Below are 20,817 nucleotides of genomic sequence, written 5' to 3' on the forward strand. Positions count from 1 at the left end.
CGAAAAAAAATACGAAAAAGACAGAAATATACACGAAAAGTAACTCCAAAAATATCAACTTTCTTAGAAGGCAGACACCTTTATTTAACGGTAATTAAAGAGACTATTGTATCGTTTTTTTGCAGCAGCATGTCGGTTACGAATATTATCTAAATGCCTTCTTTGGTGTCCAACGACATATCTTGGCAAGAAATGTAGCGGAATGGTTGCAATTTTTTCTCGTATCAACGTTGAGAAACTTTATTTCGCATACTTTATTTTCGGCTCGTTTGCAACTTTTTTTTAAAATTAATATAAAATTCACTTTATACAGACAGTATAAAGAAAACAAGAACTATTCGAGCTTGCTAATTCGAAATCTTTAATTCCGCAATTAAACTTGTGTTATTTCGACGCCGCAAACAATTTTTCTTATAGGATATTTCTTCTCTGTACCAAATGTCAGATTCGTGCGATTTCTATCTGCGCTGGATTTTTTTTAGGCAATTTTTTTCTACAATGTACGTAAAAAACTATCGCGAAAATCAAAAATCACTTCATTTGCAAGGGAAGATCTCTCTTGAACAGCAATAATTTTCTTATATTATTAGTAATCGAATGCGTTCATTACTGTTCGAGGAATCAGGATATCCGAGAAATGTTTGTAGCACCAAAAAAGAATGAAAACACCAAATGTTATTGTAGTTGATGATTAGAGAAGAAATAAATCACTAACTTTGAAATTTCCCCGTTTTTTTTTGAGGGTGAAAAAACTTTGGTGTCTTGAAAAATATCCATGACTTCGTGTTTTGTTAATTTATAATTTCCAAAGGCAAATTTTCGCTTAGATGATCAAAAAACGCAAAAAATTCTGCCCTTAGTGCGAATTAATTAATCCGGTGAAACGTGCCTGATAATTTTTGCAGGACGCAAAAAAAATTAATTTGCTTAAGTTTCTACAAAAACGTAAAGTGTTAGTTATTTTCCCCAAAATACTGCTAAAAATATCCTGGAAATTCGCATTAACTAATTAAATTCCGCACCTATCTTAAAATTTTTTCCGGTGAGGCTGGAGCCCAAAGTTTCTTCCACACACACTTTCTTTCCCTACAGTACTAATTCACAATCTTATCTTCCTCAAAAAATAAAACTTGTGTTAATTTGATATTTGAAACAAAACTACACCATCAGTTAATTTTTCACTTATAAATGTTGAACGAAGAACGGAAAAGTTTGTTCAAGGGAAATCTTGCCATCCGTGAAAGTTTATTTCGAGTAAATGTGGAAATTTCGCGAGTTGACTGAACCGCTTTAGTAGCACACGCTATAAAAACGGGGAGAAAAGGATGTTATTTTGATGAAAAACAACATTAACTATTATTTGTTTCTCTATTAATCTTAAAGATCAACTTTTATATATATATATAGCAATATCACGAAATATAACAATCGAACGATCTGTAGACATTGTGCATTTCTCACCCGCTAAAACACTAAAAACTCGAAGATACGAATAAATGAGTCCACGAGAGGCCCAGGAATATAAAAAAACATCACAAAATGTAACATGAATATAAAAAAGAAAGTCGATTATTTCGAGTTTACGCAGCTGAATAATTCAAAAAAAGTAGCTAAATCAGTAAAAAGATGTTAAAGAATACCCCGATAACCAGTAAATATAACACGATGACGTTATAACAGAATTGAAAAACATAGAATTACACAAGCACTGCATCATGATCACCAACGAATAATTTAAATGCGTTTACTAAACAGAGATTTCCTTTTCCTTCAGTAGTTGGTTTTATTTCGTAAAAATTCGACCCAGTCTACAAGAGTGTTAATATAGGTCAAAAACTGCGGAGCATAAAAGCACTATGAATGTACTAAATAATTTTACTTACCACTGGTCCACCGTGTTACTCCAAGGTTGCCAGGAGTTCTAAATGGAAGATTTATTAGCAGTCCAGTACCCAGAAGAAAAAAAGGAATAAAAGCGAGCACGTGTACGCAAAACACAAAATCAGTACTACTACAATACTAACTGCAAATGTAAATATATATATCATAATGTTAATACCACAAGTTGAGGTGCTTGATGAAACGGTATACCACCATGTAGTCCGGGAGGAAGACGCGTGTCCTGTTGCGATATGTTTCTGTTTAAATTTGGATCCATTGACGGCGGCGGTGGCGCAGAATTCCACATATGTGGGGCTGGGGGATGTTTTAACAAATGAGGCTGGTGATTTCTGTAATGTTCATTCAGATCTTGAGGAGCAAGACCGTTTTTTTCGGGGCGAAGGCGATTCATGCTATTAAGAAGTTTCACGCGCGGTTCCTAAATTTACCACAAAAGCATAAGGAGTAAATCAAGAGTACGTTGATGAAAAACGTTCACAGCAGCAATGTTTAATCTTTCTTGTAACATTAGGTTTTAATGCAGGTACAACAACTATGCCAATTTTTCGCGAAGTTCCACTCTTTACTTCCAAATAGATACGTTTAGGAGAGAAGACACTCAAAAATGTTGTTTTGTTACGATTGAGCCTCGTTTTAGCGAATCTTAAAGTGAGTAATTTAGTTCGTTGTGGAGGAGGAATTCGTTAACTTAACTTTTTAAGAATAGACTTAATATTTCTCACAAAGGGACACAGATGTGAATGTTCTTGAATTCGAATTTATATCGCAAATTCATTTAAATTTTTGAAATACAAATATAGGTTATAAAGTCAAAAATACTAAACTATTCATTATTTCATAGTAAAGTTTGCCGAAGAGTCAAATATTTTTGCTCGGTATAACGAGGAATACATCGAAATCTCCGGGTTCGTTGATCGTAGGCCGGACATTTTTGTCCCATATACCTACGAATTCATTAAAAACTTGTTCGCTAAAACAAGGATCAACTGTATTTCAATATCTTGAAAGCCTGTAATCCGCAAAAGTTGACTTCTGCAAAATCGCTTAAAACTGTCCATCTGAGATAGTCCCCCTGGCTAGATGTTAAAGCAAAAGTTGAGTATTACCAAGGTCGACAGGACAAAGTTGATAAAACATACCTTCGGTAGTCCGATGTCAGCGTAGTCTTGTTCTGTCATCAACATCAAAGCGTCCAGATCGATTTCATTTTTCTGCAAAATAACGAAATACAAAAATAAATTTCGACACGGGTAATGTACCAAAAACAATATTTTAGGTTACTGAATTACGTGAATCTCATATACATTTTGAATTGATCGAACACACCTGAAACAAATTCAAATGATTTGAAAGTGACAGCCTCTCGAGTAGACTTTTCAATGTTTCATCTGGACCAACGCCGAATTGGTCGTTATCTATATCTCCGTTAATTCGATTTGGATGTTGTTGTACATCGTTCGGCTGTTCATTTACCCAACCCAACGCTGAATGGTCTGACGATATCCAAGTGGCTGATTTTTGAATGTTGTAATCGAAATGCCACAGATTTTGTGCAGAACGTTCTGAACCTGTTAAAAATAAAAAAACAAAAAATATGTCGAAAGTTTTTATTCTTAGTTTTAGTTGAGATGTCTACGTATATATCAGAATTCCGTACACTCAAAATAAAAAAATGACCGCATTTTTTGAGAAAAGATTAATTACCGACCTTGAAGTAATGGCGTCAGACCGGGTAGATTAGATGTTCGTGTCGGCATCGGTCTTTTCAGCCCCCTTTCGCTGCCTATAGGATTCAGATGCGGTCTTTCTTCTGGAGTAGGCGAAACCGAGTGGTTAGATGTTGGTGATAATGAAGGAGTTCGCGAGTGGCCTTTGAATGAAGAATCTTGCGAAGAGTTTTGTGACATAGTGCGCGGCATGTGGCGGTCTGGTGGAATGCCTGACGACACGTTTGAAGGTGAAGTGGCTAGTGTTGTAACCACCACATCGCCAGCTACTGATGTAGTATCCTTCGCACCATTCCGATCGTTCCATATCATCGGACTTCGTTGAGTAGCAACTTGTGACAGAAGATTTGTCAAAGTCGTATGCAGAGAAGCTGTTATAGATTCGGAAACATTAGTCGAAGACACGGTGTTTTGTTGGTTTAAGTAGCGAGCAGGACGATTGCTACCTATCGGCATTGGGAGTGACTTCGATGGAGTGGTGCTACCGCTAGCATTTGCAACAAACAGTTTTCTTGCTGCGGGTGATTTTGGTCCAGATATTCGAGAAACTGAGGTCGTCACGGTAGATATAACGGTAGCCGAGACATGTGTGAGATTGTCAGGAGTCATTCTATTTAATGGTGACTCAGTCAAAGATTGCGATTTACTTTTCACATTCCAGCCGGAAGTCGATTTAGACTGACCATTAGCCACGTTGTTAAGGTTGTTGCTTGTAGAGATTGCTTCTGCATGCACCGAACTGCTGGATTCTATCTTGCATGTCACAAAATCATGATCAGTTTCTTGGTGTTGAGATACAGCAGCAGGAGCGGACATTTGTCTTTGGGCCAGGGAGGTTCGCGACTGTTGTTTAGGATTGTTTAATGACTTCGAAAGACCTGCTGGAGAATTGCCAATCGGGTTTGGTACTTCAAGTTTCACCGATGGCCGCCCATTGACATTCGGCGGTAGTATTTCAGTCACGTCTCTTTCTGGATTGTCGATAAGTGATTGGACTAGTTGGGCAGCCTGGCGAGTTGCATGCTGTGAACCTCTGCAAAGTAAAACATTCAAACCACGTAAAACATGTGTTACGTAATTTTAAATAGAAACAAAAAAACAACAAAAAACATGAATGATGCCAACTAAACTAATCAGACAGTAACATTGAAATGACAGTGACAGTAAAATTCAAGCGTAAAATGAAAAATGTTTCTTTGTACAAACAGAACGCCATACTTAATCGTAACCATGCAGTCGCCATTTGCTTTTTTACGGTTTGTATCGATGTCAATATGAGCAGATGTGTGTTCCCGAATAGCATTCACGTTGCATCCTCCACGACCAATGACTCGACTGATTAACGATGCTGGTATCAATATCTTCTTTACTCTTGACTGAGGCGCACTAAAAAACACAGGAGATATTTTACAGTAGAAAGAAAAATGTAACTATATTCATGGTATGGTCAACAAGTTGCTTTCTTGGCCGAAGTGCTCAACGCTTAGTATCTAAAATCGATATTTTCGCAGGTTTGGAAATTACGACAAGTTAACTTCCAAACGTTTGCAGATTGACAACTCTGTTAGCAACCAATAAAAATTCAGAAAACGCTACCATTTTTGATAGAATGGAAATTAAACATATTGAGTTCCGGCGTTTAAACGCAGTGAGCTGTGACTTTGAACTCTTAAAATTTCATTAAAACATAAATAACAGTACGAAAACAATACTATGAAAACACTGTACTTTCTAGTCACTTCCTTCCATCCATCTTCGGCGCGTCGGCTTTTCTTAGGACTCATCAAATGGTTGACGACGTTGTTTTGAATAACACTACTCGTTGTCAAGGAAACCACAGCGCACTGTGCGACTGCTGTTACCATAGTAGCAGCTACTTCAGCGTCTATTTTTAAATTCATGTTCGTTTTTTTTGCATTTGTCATAATAGATGAGGCTACAGCTTTTGTAATTTCAGCAGCCGTGGAAGCACTTACAGTATCTAAGGGACTACAAAGAAAAACAAAAAATATTTAAAAATTTACTGAAGTCGAGATCATGGAAAGACGAATGTAAATGAGGTGATATATCTTACCTGATTGATGAAACCACTTGAGCTGCAGTTGTAATGACGATATTAGTTAAGCTATCCATAGTGTGATTAAGATGTCGTTCCTTCTTTTCCTCTTCTTGACTGTTCTTCTCCAAACTTGCATTCCGACTCTTTAAGCGACTTTTCTTTTCTTTTTTCTTCAACTGTTTCTGGGATTTTAATTTTAATTCAGCCGTTGAAAGATCGGGTCGCTCATCTACACAAGAAGAATTACCTTCTTTATCTTTACTTCACAGGAGTGCATAAGTGAAAAAACAAAGGAGGGAAAATCCGTACCGTTCATAATAATGGGAGCTGCTTCATCACCAAAGGAGAAGTTTACACGGTTAAATGCGGCTTCGTCTTCATCTTCTTCTTTTTCGTCTGCTTCTTCGTGGTCCATTTCGCCGATGCATTGCTTCCCATTTGTTTTCTTCTTCTTTTTTTGTTTCTTTTTATCGCGTTTCTTCTGTGCAGCAGCTTTGCGTTTTTCTTCTTTTTTCTTTTCGTAGTCCAGTTCTTCGAGTAAAATAGACGCGTTCTTGTTAGCTTCTGCTTCTTGTCGCTTTTTAGCAGCGATAATAATATGCATACACTCCTCCAGTTTCTTTAACAGGTCCTGACAAAAAAGCAGTTAATTAAATGCAGAGCAAAAAAACTTTTCCCATTAAACAAAATAACCACATCTGTGTTATATAACAGTAAAAAAATATGCGCAAGAATTACCTTGTCTGATACAGTCTGCATAAACCGCTTACAATCCGAGTCGGGTGGGAACTGGGATACATGCTTTACCAGCCACTTGACAACTTTTACATTTCCCTTTCGGAAAGCAGCCATTAAACATGATACGCCTCGATTATCTGTTGCGTTCACGTCTGCATAATCTCTTGCTAAAAGCTGACATACATCCAAGTGTCCCCCTGAAACATGAATAAAATATAATACATATATGAACAGTAATCTCACCGTCTATGTTATAAGCAGGGGAATTTCTCTTTGATCTGGAGACACGGCTTGTCCTACGAAGTGAATTACCGTTACAGGCCAGCCAAAGCGGTGTGCAACCCTTCTTGTTCCTGACATCAATAGTAGCTCCAACCAACACGAGTAGCTCGACAAATTTGTAGTGCCCTTTATCTGCAGCAATGGTCAATGCTGTGTCTCTTGAAGAGGGAACAGGCTGAGCAACGACGTCAGCACCACGATCTATCAGTACACGACCGACTTCGACATATCCACCAGATGCAGCTTCCATGAGAGGAGTCAACCCAGTCTAAGGTTAGGCAAAAAACACGACGCCGGTTTTTAATATAAAAAAATAGTCGCATTGCTATGTCACAGTGACACTAATTAACAAATATCAATAAATAAATAAAAGAAAACCTTTGCTCTATGTTCTACATTTGCACATCTATCGAGAAGTAAACCAACCACTTCTGTACGACCTTGAAAGCAAGCTAAAGTGAGAGCCGTATTCCTGTTTGTTTCAATCTAAAACACAAAAACATAGAACATTTACGCATGTGAAAATTCGCGAGCATGAAAACTAACAGTTGACGACGAGTAAATACATACTTGCGCGTTGACATCACTACCTCTGTCGAGTAATAACTTTACGGCTGCTACGTGACCGTTCATAGCCGCCAACATGAGTGGAGATATACCAAGCTTGCTACCCGTCCTAAATGTAGATGTAAATCAATAATGGTACGTTTACTTATCAAGGATAAATAAGAGGAAGCAGTACATACCTTGAATTTATTTCAGCACCGTGATTTAACAGAACTTTGATGATTCCAACATAGCCTCCGGAAGCCGCCAGGCTTAGAGGAGTGTAGTCGGAAACGTTGCGATGTTCGTAATTTGCGTTCGACATCAAAAGCAACTCAACAACTTCTTGACGTCCACTGGAGCACGCCAAAGAAAGAGCTGTGTCTTTAGTTCGATCGGACTGAGCTTCGATATCTGCGCCATAATCAAGAAGAATGTGGCAGGTACTCGTGTGACCAGCCGTAGCTGCTAAGATAAGTGGCGTGCAACCTGGAATAAAATTAAAATGACAGTTTACATCGCAGTCTCGTTGGTGAGTTCCTCTCGCACGGGAACTTTCACTAACCTTTTTTGTCACGATGTTCAATGTTTGATCCCCTGGCCAGCAGGAGTTTTACTAAGTCATCGTGACCACCAGCGCAAGCAATTGTGAGAGCAGTGTCGTGGTTACTTTCTGTGGCTTGATCGATATCAACGACAGCTGGTAAAGGTGTGGATACAGGAGACTGGGAGGGAGCAGAAAGGGTTGCTTCCATTAGCGGAGGCGGACTACATTCGCCAATTGGTTCTAAAAATGTAAAAAATACAGATAAACATTTGTTAAAGATATATAGAAACCACACAAATTTATTCGGTATTTGTCAATATATACAAAAAACAAAGTAAATAGATGACGTACCTTCTCGTGTAATACCAGCCATGGAATCTTCTAACGTTTGGGCTGACTCGGCAACCATAATTCCGTCTTCCGGTTCACTATCCAAAGAAAATGGCGCAGGTGGTAACGTTATCTCACCTAGGTTAACAAGTTCGAGATTGTGTGCAGCTGCAAAATTTTGAAGCGCGTTTAATTGATGTACGCTATTCGTCAGCTTCTGAATCATGGAAATAGCATCAGTCTGTACTCCGGTTGACGTGATTGTTCTTCCTGCACTTGTGACTAGCGCCGTTGTAGTGTCAGAGGGCGAAGGAGTACAAACCTCAGACTGAGTTGTAAAACTCTCCACTTGAGGATCGACCACGGGAAAAGTGATATTTGCACCTATACCAAGGTCTTCAGTCACACCAGCCTGGGAAGTTGCAAATTGTTCATGCTGGATCGCTGTGTTTACGGACGACGAAAAAGACAATGCTTGAGCCAGAGACTGCAAATCGGCCGGCGTAAGATTGGCCAGAGATAACTGCGTAGCCAATGAGACGGGAAGATTTTGGACGTAGAGGTCTGTCGGAGAGGTGTCGACATCTATATCGTGCTTAAAGTTGTCTTCGTCAAACATTGAGCTCTGTATATTTTGATAATCATCCGGAGGTAGGGCCGAGGGTTGAATGACAGGAGGTGTAAAAGTACAATTATGACTTAAGCAAATTTGTTGAGGTAGCTGTTGTATCGCAGGTTGCATTTGCACGTGAGGGCATTGAAACTGACAGTCGTGTTGAGGTTGTATGTGGTGTAGGTGTTCGGTTGGTTGCATGTGTTGGCACATATGATACGACGAATGACTGGCTGTCCCAGTTGATGTTACAGGCGATGGAAAACCAGCATGAATTGGACTGTCGGGTGGTAGGTAACTTTGATGGTGTATCTGTGCATCGATAAGCAGGCAGGCGACATTAGCATGACCTCCTTTGGCAGCTTCAATGAGCATACTTGAGTTATCCTATCAAAAGGAAATTGAAAATAGAAAAAGAATGTCAACAATAAATTATACATAAAAACATTGGCAAAATAGGTAATTATAATAAAACCTTACTTTAAGCTGTAGTGTCGGATTTCCTCCACGTGTAAGTAGCAATTCCACTACTGCAGCATGACCACCTGCACATGCGAGCGACAAAACAGAATGCTCATCCCCTGTTGTTTTCTTATTGATATTACCACCTATCAAATCAAAAGTGGAATAAGATTTTTTTACAACACAAATTGCGTCACAACATTATGAAACGTTTGGTCGCAAAACAAAGTAAATGTTTTTCACAAATAAAACATTCCACTTAGAAAGTTTTATCACAGGACACAAAATAAAGTATCACACATTAAAGCTTAAGAAAAAGTTCTACCTTGGCTGATCAAGTACTCAACAGTACATAGATGACCAGCTCTTGCTGCTTTCATTAACGGTGTCCTCCCTCCTTCTGATTCATGCTCGATATTTGCTCCAGTCTCAATTAGCACCTCTACAAGGTCAGTGTGACCATTTTCAGCAGCATATGTAAGAGCTGCATCACCAGTAGCCGTGGTTGCATTAACATTAGCGCCTAAAATAATCGACGAAGGGTTATATTAAGATAAAAAACAATGTAATTGTTGCTCCTGACGTTAAACAAGATAGCTAACCTTTTTCTAGCAAAAACTTGACAAGTTCTACGTGCCCCTCAGTAGCAGCTTCCATTAGCGGTGTTGATGCACCTAGTTCAATGTTTGCACCACATTCTAGAAGATAGGACACCACTTCCTGAAAACCACCACAACAAGCCAAAGTCAACGCTGTTTCTTGTGTCTCCTCTGTTTGTGCATTGATGTTTGCACCATGCTCCAGAAGTAAAGCAACCATGGGTAGGTAACCTTCGCGTGCAGCTTCCATCAATGGAGTGTAACTGTAAGAAGAGTGGATGGTAACCTCATCATGTAGACGAGATAGTCCTTAACAAAATGACACAAAGCAATTTATATTTACCCCTCGTCATTAACTTCCTCGAGTTTAGCACCATGCTCTAACAACAGCTGTGCTAGTTCAACATGACTCCCACATGCAGCAAGTGTTAGTGGTGATTCAAAGCTATCTGCAGGCATATTGACCTAAGGGAGGTATATATACAAACTTTATATATGCTCAACTTGCAAAAAAAGAAGCATGAAATTATTAACTGCAATGGATTGATCGCAAGTAAGTTTGTTAAAAAAAATAATTTAATGTTGTTTGAGATAAACTGTATAGTGATTTAGACTAAACTTAAAGGCAACCGAGATTGTAAATACCTGGGCCCCATGATCAAGTAAAAGTTTTGCTACTTCAACGTGTCCATCCTAAAATTAAATTAACACAACAAAAGTAAAACAGTGATATCCACAAACATTCACTGACTCCAAAACGCACTTGCATGTTCATGTCGACGCATGCTCATGAAAACTACAGAACTCTCTGCCACAGGGTGACAACGCCAATCAATAAAGTAATGTTTACAAACATCAACAAAGTAGATTACATACCATTGATGCTTCCATTAGTGCAGTATGCATCTCATCTGTTTTGTGTTCCTGATCAGCTCCACGTTGAAGTAGAAAAAAAACCATATCAACATGACCTGACAAAAAGACATGCATTCGTTTTAAAATATATTAAATGTCCTTTGCATGTTAGTAATATTATGAGTAAAAATCTATCATAACATATTTGATAAGGATAGTTAAATACCTTTATAGCAAGCTAGTGTCAAGGCACTTTCCTTGAACTCACTTGAATGTGTATTTATACCAGCATTGTTGTCAAGTAACAGTTTTGCAACCTTCACGTGACCACCACTAGCAGCCTCCATCAAAGGGGTGTGTCCGTTTTCATTTTGATGCTCCAAATCAGCATTGTGTTTAATCAGGACATGTACAACACCATCATATCCACTACAGCAGGCATAATGAAGGGCTGTGTTACCAGATGACGATTGTGCATTCACATTTGCTCCATTTTGAAGTAACAGCTGAACAATGTCGACATATCCTCCACTGGCAGCTTCCATTAATGGCGTGCAATCTCCTTTGCTTCCACGATCTTCAACATTTGCAGCCATAGCCAACAAGACTTGTACAAGCTCATAATATCCTAATGGATTTAAAAGGTAATCACTTAATCTTAAGAAATACAAACAGATTAAAAAAACAAACAAAGAAAGCCATACAAACCTGCAGAACAAGCTAACGACAGCAAACTTTCTCCTTCCTCAGTTGGCTCATGTACACTTCGACCTTCATCTAACAATTTTCTTACTGCAGCTATATCTCCCTCTATACACGCTTCAACTAGACTTCGGGTACCTAGATGAGAAAGATTAAAATACAAAAAAATTGTAAGCAAATGTCAATTCTGAACATAACAAATGAAACAATTTTATATAAACGTAAAATAATTATTTTTTCTGCAATAATTTGTTTATATGCAATTTTTAGTCAGTTTTACCTTGCTCATGGACCTGATTTGCAGTACCATTTCCAGGTTGTGATCTCATCCGTGTAAGAGCAGCAGCAGCTTCATCTAATGCACTGCTGACAGATGATGTTAAACGTCGTAAAACTTCAGGATCAGTGAAGGCTTTTCCATCTGCAGCTACACCTATACAAAAATATATTGCATTGATAAAATGTTTGTATTCTGTTAAGTTATACTTAATGATTCACTGAGTAAAAAATTTGAAATGGAAAATATTGTTCTGAAACCTTCTCCACCACTTAAGAAGTCATTAAAAGAGGCGGGGATAAGATTCCTTCTACCTTTCCATTTTCTTTAATTAGGCTGGCTTATTTTCTTATCGTTCTGTTACAGGTGTATTTGGACTTAACATACTTAACCTGTTTTTTGACCTTTATAACAGACATAACCTGTCTTTTTTAGAACAATTTTATTCACATTAACAAAAAGAACACTTCGAATTTTGCAGGTGCTTTTTTATTAGCACACACAAATCATATGCATGTAGTATCCTGTGCCTTTCCTGTAAAAGTCTATAAGCTTAAATTACCACATCAGGCTTTTTAAGAAAGATTTTAATCACACACCTTTTCTGAACAAGCCTATGTCTAAAGTGTTTATATTTTAAGTAAATCACAAAAAGTTTATCACAACTTCTATTCTATATGCCATAAGTAGAACTATACTTGTGTTTTACAAATAAAATGAAAAAAGTTAAATTTTGAAATGCTTATGGTAAAGTATAAAATCTTCAAGTTACATTTCCAGAGATTTAAATTACATTAAAATAGAAATTGCTAAATAACATATAGCATAGCATCTCCAGGTTTCATGCTGATGATCAGCAGATGTCTATGTTTTGTAGTAAAAAAAATTTAACAATTTGCACTACAGGGGGTATTAAAATGACAAAAACCTATCTGAAAACGCCATCTTATTATCTTTATTTTCCAAACACCTTTAGTTGCATGCAATGAAATTAAAGCAAAACATCCTACAAGGATGTAACTAAAAAATAAAGCCATATACCTGCTGCTTCAAGAAGAGCCTCTAGCCTTGCTTGTGTTTCTGGACCAACTAGAGTTAAATTTGATAAATCATGATGCAAGTCATCTTCAGCCAACAACAGTCTGGATGTCAAATCGTTTTGTAGCTATAACAAATAAAAATGATATAAGAAATTGACACCATTTGTAGGGTAAAACCCATTTATTTATTTCTATTCATTTATTTATTATTGATTGATTTATTGTATATAAATAAAAACAAAAGAAAATATTTTACACCCATTACTTAATAACTCTCTAGTGTAATTATCTAACTTTCAAAAGTGTATTTTTCACGGGTTTTCTTCTTTTTTTTTTGCATTCAATTGTTGTGCAAGTCACGTAAGACATATGAGAGAATCAAAGTTTTTCTCGATGAATTTTCAAGGCTTTAAATACAAGTTTCATTTCAAATACCGTTGTTGTTCAAATAGTCTCGATGAATTTTCAAGGCTTTAAATAAAAGTTTCACTTCAAATACCAAATTAACCCTAGACATGAGAATCAAGTGTCTGAATTAGTGACTCTTTTGGGTTTTAACTTCCTCGTCTATAATAAACAAGATGATGCTTAAATAAAAATTCCTTAAATTTTGATCTCAGGTTTTGAAACTGTTTACTTGATGTCCTGAAACCAAGGGTGAAAAGTTTTGTGAAGGTTAAGCAAATGTGATTGTATCAGGCATTATTAAATAAACACCAGCAAAAAAATTTCGGACATTCTCATAAAATTTCAACTTGTGTATGAAAGAAATGTGACATGTCAAAACAAATTTGGGCTAAAAACACCACAAAAAGGATTTACAGCTGAAATGAAAATACCCAAAAGACATACTTTCTTAAAGATCCTAAAAACATACAAACCAAAGAAAAAATATATATACCTTGCTACAGTGCCAATCGCGAGTAAAGCTACACATCTTTGAGAGTACAAGTACAAATAAACGCGAGTAAAATAGTTCAGAGTGAGAGTACAATGCGAGTATGAGTCTTTTTAATTACGCGAGTACGCAATAATTAAACTACTCGCAAGTAAATCTTTAAAAAATATATATCATGTTACTCGCGAGTTATTAAAGAAAAACATAAGACATTAATTTTAATTCACCATTTAATTTTAAACTTTTCTGTCTCTTACTTCTTTAAATGCTTCCGCTACTTTCGTTATGTGAAATCTCTTCCAGCATGTTGTTTCACAGGCACAGGCTTTGCTTTCTGAATATTCTTCAACAAACATTGCTTTATAACTCAGACAACAATCTGTATAATTTTAAAATATTGCCGTAGAAACAGGATGTGGAGAAAAACGACGAACTCATTGCTAACAAGGTTAGACAACTTTTGTTTCAGTAATTTAATGTTAGCTTTTCTACAAGTACAAGAAATGGAAGATGATTTCGGCAATGTTTTATGGACAGACGAGAGTTCAAATGGACTGGAACGGAAAGGTATCTTTTCATCGCTGTAGGGGGGCAGCAAAATTAAAAGGAAAACGAAAACATACTTTTAAACTTAACATTTAGGGATGCATATCAAAATGCGGCGCATCTCCAATTTTAATTTTTAACGGCATAATGGAAAAGACTCCTACTCTGAAGAAATTATAAAAAAGACGTTTAAACCGTTTATTTCCGATGTATTTCCAGATAGGTATAGGTTTATACAAGATAACGACCCCAAACACACCAGTTTGAAAGCGCCGCAAGTGATGCAGGAAAGTCAAATAAACTGGTGGAAAACCCCTCCTGAATCAACAGACATAAATCCTATAGAAAACTTTTGGCATGAAAAAAATTGAAATGACTACAGACCACACACGAAAGAAGAATTGGAAAATGCAATTTCGGAAATACGGTCGACTGTGATGCCAGAAAAATGCTGAAAGTATATTTCACACTTACGCAAGGTAATTCCGAAAGTCATTGAAAGAAACGGAAAAGCATCTGTTTTTAAAAAACTATTTCATGTAATAAAACTGAACATTCAAACTGAACAGTAAAAGTTATTTGTATATATACTTTCATTTTAATAACTGATACATTTATTTTACTACACTTTTGTTGTTGTTTGTTTTGTCTCTTTTTATCCTCAATGTTCTCGATGATATTGAAACGTAGATTAGGGCACAGACTTTTTATTAATGTTTTTTTTATTACGCAAAAAAAACATTTAAAAAAAACATGTCAGGAATTAGATTGCTAGAGCCTTTCTTGATCACAAACCCTGGGGACGAGAATGCTGGTAGTGATAGGAATGATTAATTTTATTTGTAACAATGAATCACATTATTTAAACTACTAGCCTGAAAATATGAATCTATATAATAATACCCATCTACGTCTGTCTGTCTGTCTGTCTGTCACGCAAAACGGTAACCGCATTAGCAAGACACCAAATGAGGTAAGTAGACAACGGCAAACCTGTGGATGTATCCACGGGCTACAGACTAGTGAGACATAATACTTAAGTTATAGAACTATTAAGTTTTATGATATAATGATAAATAAGACTAATTTCTACTTCTTGAATGCTTTAAATCAGAAACTTTCATATACATGCAAAAACTTTGTTGAACTATAGACATATTTGCAGCACGATCTTTATTTTTGTTATCTTCAAATAAAAAAAACTTTCTGATCATGTAAATTTTAAGTGTTACTTTCAGCATGTTGTGTTTATCCTTTGCAGGGATTCTGATAATGCTAACTAACATGCCAATAAATTCTGCGCTAGACTTTGTTGTGTGCACAACATTTCTATTTTGTATTAAGGTTACTGTAAAGGAAAAAACTCACTTGATGAGTAGTCTCAGAAAAACCCTTATAATTTATCAATACTTTTATATTTTTTTTAATTTTTTTTTGTTTCTGAATGTTTGATGACAGACTTTTTTGATGGTGTGAGATGTTAATTTTCCAAAAAGAAAATATAATGAATTAAACACACACCATTTTCACACATGCGAAATATGGCAAACCGAAAATGGTTATTTTTATTGTAGATAAGCAAAAAATCACACATCTTGTTTACTCATTTTATTTTTTTTCTGTGGAAGTAAAAGCAATGCTGAAGAATAAAATGAAATCTCACTTTAAAAGAAAAAATATTAATTTAGGGTTTTTATGGATTTTGAAGATGAGCCTTTTGACTATTTACGAAACTCAAAACCAACATGTTTGTGAACTTAAAAAACAAACTCACTTTCAGCAATTTGTGCAACATATTACTAGCACTCTCATTTTAATATAATTCTCAATGTAGTCTTTCAATTTTAGCATGTTTAGTTTGTTAAATGCAAGTTTTTATGTTTTAGCCACTAAATTTAAAACAAAAAACAGGAAAGTGAAATAGCTTTCCTAAATTTTTTTATCTGCCAATGATTTTCTGATTAACTAAAGAAAATTATGATATTTATAATAAATAAAAAACTATCAAATAATATGCAATAAAAAACAGCTTAAAAGCATAAATAAATATTAACATTCGATGCAGAAAGTACGGCATTTGAATTAAATGAATTTTGGCATTTTCCATGGTGATTTAAAGATGGCAACCTGCGTTTAATTCAAACTTACATTGTTCTGTGTTTTTTTTTAAGTAGTTAAAATGCTACATAAATGAAAAGAGAAAGAATAGAGAGATGGTGAAATGTTTGTAACTGTGTGCCTATTATGCATTTTGGCATGCCTTAACATAACTAGGGGTGTGATCATCATCTCACACCATTACTAATTATTTGACCATACAACAAATCAAATTCATGGCAACAATACCAAAAGTTGATACCAAAATTCTCCACTTTAAATATACCTCTTCATTGCTTATCACGTTATTGAAAGACATGTACAATCAACCAGTATCTTTTTTAACAATACCAATCCTTATTACAACTTGTAATCTTAGGAGGCACAATAGTAAATTTGTTTAAATATAATTACACAAAGATCTAATATTGCTGTAATTTGTTTAACAACAGAACAAAACAGGGCACTTTACAGGTATTTGTATCGACGTAATGTTATTTGCCTCCTACGAACTGTTTTTCTCATAACAATAATGCAAGAATTGGATTGTCGCTTTTATATACAAATTTCCTCTTATAAAAACACTTATAATTTCTTTTAAAAAAAGTATATCTAAAAAACATAAAATTTCATTTATTTTTATATGTAATTAGGGCACTCACAGGCAGCGAAGATAATTTTTTGAGATTGGTTGTGCAGAAAAATAAAAAAAATTAAAGAAAATATAGGGCTGGCACACAAATTTTTAACAGCATACGAAAAAAAATAATTTAAATTTATGAAACTAAATGAGATTAAACGAAGTAATAAAACCCCTATACCCCTGTACAAGACACATCATCATCGTCATCATTTTTGGCTTAACGTTTACTTTCCATGGTAGCATGGCTTGAAAGGGGTATATTAATAACCAAGGAGGTTTAAAAAGAGAAGGAGATACCATTGCCGATTTGCAGGTTGCTGCATTGTTTTCAATTTCAATTTTGTAAACTAAAATTTTTAAAATCTCACACATAAATTATAAAAGTTACGTTGCTAATTGTTATTTCTGCATAAATTATAAAAAAATTTTCTAGCTGTAAAAACTTCATTGTTTTTTATATAGATCGTTTAAAATCAGTTTTTTGGTATTTATGGTAATTAGGTATAGTAACAAATGATTAATATTTTCTCTTGTTCAATGAAAGAAACAATAGTTGCAGAATATCGATTCTATATCGGAAATTCAGTAAAACTGTACAGAAAAAAATCTGTACCGATATGCAACGCCTCCTGCAGTAATATTTTTTTAGAAGTTTTATCAATCTTTTAACTTGCTAGGATGGAACATACAGAAATATCTACAAGATAAAAAATTATATCATATTTAGGGCAACAATTTACACAATACAAGCTGAATCGTTTTGCAAGTAGAGAAAAAAACTTTAACCAGCATTAATTCTTATAGTTCTACATAGCCATGTGTTTTATTTACATTCGTTATAGTTCTTAATATGTTTTTCAAAAGTTCTGCTTTGTCATTAAAACACTCATCTCTCTCTCTGGGTATGTAAAAATACAGTAAAAGCGGCGCAACAGATGGGTTTCAAAGGAGTGCGTAAACAAAAGAAATTTGAATAGAATTTAAATGAACGTTGCTTAATGTATCTCCTTATCTTTTTAAACCTCCTTGTAATAATCCATTTCCAATCCAATCTAGACTGTGTTAGATCACAAATTAAAAAACAAAACAAAAAACACACAAAGCCTGAATATATTTCTTTTTTACGAAATCAACATAAAGTGATAATTTTATAGGCTTTACAAATCACAAATCATAAAAACAATATAGAGCAAAGTTTATATACTGCTGTAATTTTTTAACATTGATGACTGCTGCAGACACAAGGGAAAACAAACTGTTTAAATAGGCTTAACAAAATATATATAAGTCAAAAATAAATGACAATAGTTCAAGTGAGATGACAAGTTTCTTAAAAAACCGGAATATATTATTTCATAGTTTTTTGAGAAATAAATATTGTCGCTCAGGCAAAGCAACTAATTAAATTGCCTTCACCTTATATAAAAATTGGTATTTTTATTGCTATGGAACTTTATAATAGTGTTTCTGAACAATCGAGGCAAAAAAAAGAAATAAACCACAAGCTATTGTTTGCTTGACAGAGTATTGGAGTAATTTTACATTCCCAATTGTTCATAATTTATTGCAAAATTCCGACTTTAAAATTCAGCTATCTTATGTCAGCAAAGCACACACCTATCTCTAATTTCACCTTTCATAAAAACATTTTGCAGTAAAAGTGAAACTTCAAGACTCTAACATCACATATTGTGTTCAAAACTCACTAAGAACAGTCAGCCCTCGAAATTAGCGTCGGCAATCGGCAATTGCCCGGTTTCATTTCGCGATGGCAAGAAACTGCCGAGGCTAATCTTTGCTGCGCGCTAATTTTGCGTTAGAAAAGTGGGGGACGCTTTAATTCGTGAACCTTAAATACGATGATCGAGCGTTTACATATAGCGACTCTCTCCACATATCGGAAATAGTATGTATGACTATACTGTCATTTTTATAAACTTAATGTTTTCAAATTACAAAAAATCCATCAGCTACATTTTAACAACACTTATGAAAACAATTGTTTTTTACCGCACATGGGTTTCGTTTTTAAAGTTGCTTAAATAACACTTGCAGCATAAGGAAAATCCATTAAATTCGGACCAGCTATGGTTTCCAATTACTTTGTCAAATAAAGAAATTATCTACAATTAAATCCACAATAAAATGTCTGTTCCACCTGTAAGTCTAGTTTTGCAGACTTAATTCATCCGTGCTCTGTCGGCGTTCACCTCCACATTAGTTAAGGACCGCATGGCTGGATTTCTTGTGTAAGACCTGGTTATCAACGACGAAGGGGCCAGGCAACAGAGATTTAGGTCTACGTAGTTCTTTTAACTAAATCAGGAGTCAGAATTAGCTAGGATGGTCAGGTTGGCTATGAATAGGCTTGCTCGTGGATTAAAAGAACTAGGACTATTCAATAATTCTAAGACAAAACGTTTTCGACCAAGACGAAAATCTATCGGACGTCTTGTCCGACGAAATGTGGCGAAAATTTTGTTTGAAGAGTCTCCAAAAATTATTTTGAGGCCATCGCACACTACAAAATGGATTTTATAGGTTGATTTTAAAAACTCTATTTTTCAGGGTGCGATCACACGCCTGAAACGATTTAGGAGTGTGCAAGGCTTTCCTGAAAGAGACTGATATCTAAAGGGTTGTTACGACTAATGAAGCTTCAAAAATTAATATTTTCAAAATTGCTGACGCTTCACTGTCTTGTGTCGGCAAATTATTGCCGAGGAATTGCCGCTGCAAACGACTATGTCGTCGGCAATTTACTGCCGACAGGTTTGTGCGCTAATTTCGAGGACTGGTGGTGTAGCTATAGTGAGGGCGAGCTTGGGCAACTTTTATGCATTTCCAAAATAAATAAAGATCTCCCACACTTTCAATTTTACAAAGATCTCTCTGTTATGATACCACATAGAATAAAATAAAATATATATGCCAGTTTTTTTAGGAAATAACTGATAAATGACAATTGCAGAAAGAAGATCTTTTTCAGCTCATTTCTTTCTACAGAAACATTTTTAAGTCTTTAAACTATTATCATGTGTAGATTGATAACTTCTTATTGACATATATTTATATAAAGTCATAATGATGTGAAGAAACAAGACTAAAAAGGCCCTCACTTCACCTAGCGCCCGCGTCTTTCTGCTTGCAACGCAGTTGTTAGAGCCAGAATGGCTTACTATGGAAAATGTAAACATTCAAAAAGGTCTATGTCTATCACTATGTTTTAGCAGACTAAAGTTTGTTTTTGTGGTTCTTGTAGCTCTCAATTTAAATTAAAACACATTTACAGTACAGTGGAACTTGTCAACTTTGGTGACACCAAGAGAAGTCACCGAACTATCGAAATCACCCGATATTAAAAGGCCTAAGGGATATTGGAATTTTAAAGTTTGTCTCCTAGCTATATGGATACCTATTCCTACAAAATAAGATTCACAAAGATTTTTTTTCTACAAAAGTTTCCCCACTCTGGGGTGGTAACTAGCTATTACCACAGCTTAAGGTTTTTATAAAGATGGCGTCCAACATTTTGCTTCACTTACAAGGGTTCTACTATTTGAAAATATGCCGTATTTGCAGTATTAACACATTATAACAACTTACAGCAGCATGTTCTTCATCTTCATCACTCATATCATCACTGTCATCTTCCGAAGAACTAGATAAACTTGGCGGTGAAGGAATTGGCATGTTACGAATTTGTGTACCAATAGTAGCCATTGGGGTTGTGTTTATAGCGGTGTTGTTAAACAATTCTTGTTCGTTATTTCTAATTTCCATGGTTTAACATAATATTAGCTAACTATATTTGTTTTCTAATGTCTAGTGGCAGTTTGTACCACTAAATGTATTAGTTTATCATTGCATAAATTTTTAAAATGTTGACCCTTCGCTTGTAGTACGAAGATTCTTTATTTTGTTCCAGAATAAACACGAGGGTATAAACCCGGG

The 20,817-nt window shown here is 35.4% G+C and overlaps 1 protein-coding gene across 1 annotated transcript; it reads right to left on the minus strand.

Moving 5' to 3' along the window:
* Positions 1-1,354: 1,354 nt before the first annotated feature.
* On the minus strand, positions 1,355-20,793 carry LOC130654580 (ankyrin repeat domain-containing protein 17-like). Its single transcript, XM_057457190.1, has 28 exons — positions 20,470-20,793; positions 12,681-12,804; positions 11,643-11,795; positions 11,369-11,500; positions 10,887-11,288; positions 10,682-10,776; positions 10,451-10,498; positions 10,149-10,270; positions 9,809-10,068; positions 9,532-9,729; positions 9,225-9,352; positions 8,153-9,131; positions 7,820-8,041; positions 7,455-7,743; positions 7,279-7,384; positions 7,087-7,194; positions 6,739-6,976; positions 6,427-6,623; positions 5,998-6,319; positions 5,704-5,917; positions 5,358-5,618; positions 4,848-5,015; positions 3,611-4,662; positions 3,229-3,470; positions 3,042-3,113; positions 2,060-2,320; positions 1,884-1,921; positions 1,355-1,808 (listed from the first exon to the last, which is right to left on the minus strand). Coding segments are annotated over exons 1-28 (6,609 nt in total). The 5' UTR covers positions 20,647-20,793; the 3' UTR covers positions 1,355-1,807.
* Positions 20,794-20,817: the final 24 nt, after the last annotated feature.

The sequence above is a fragment of the Hydractinia symbiolongicarpus genome, chromosome 8, assembly GCF_029227915.1.
Source record: "Hydractinia symbiolongicarpus strain clone_291-10 chromosome 8, HSymV2.1, whole genome shotgun sequence".
NCBI classification, from domain to species: Eukaryota; Metazoa; Cnidaria; class Hydrozoa; order Anthoathecata; family Hydractiniidae; genus Hydractinia; species Hydractinia symbiolongicarpus.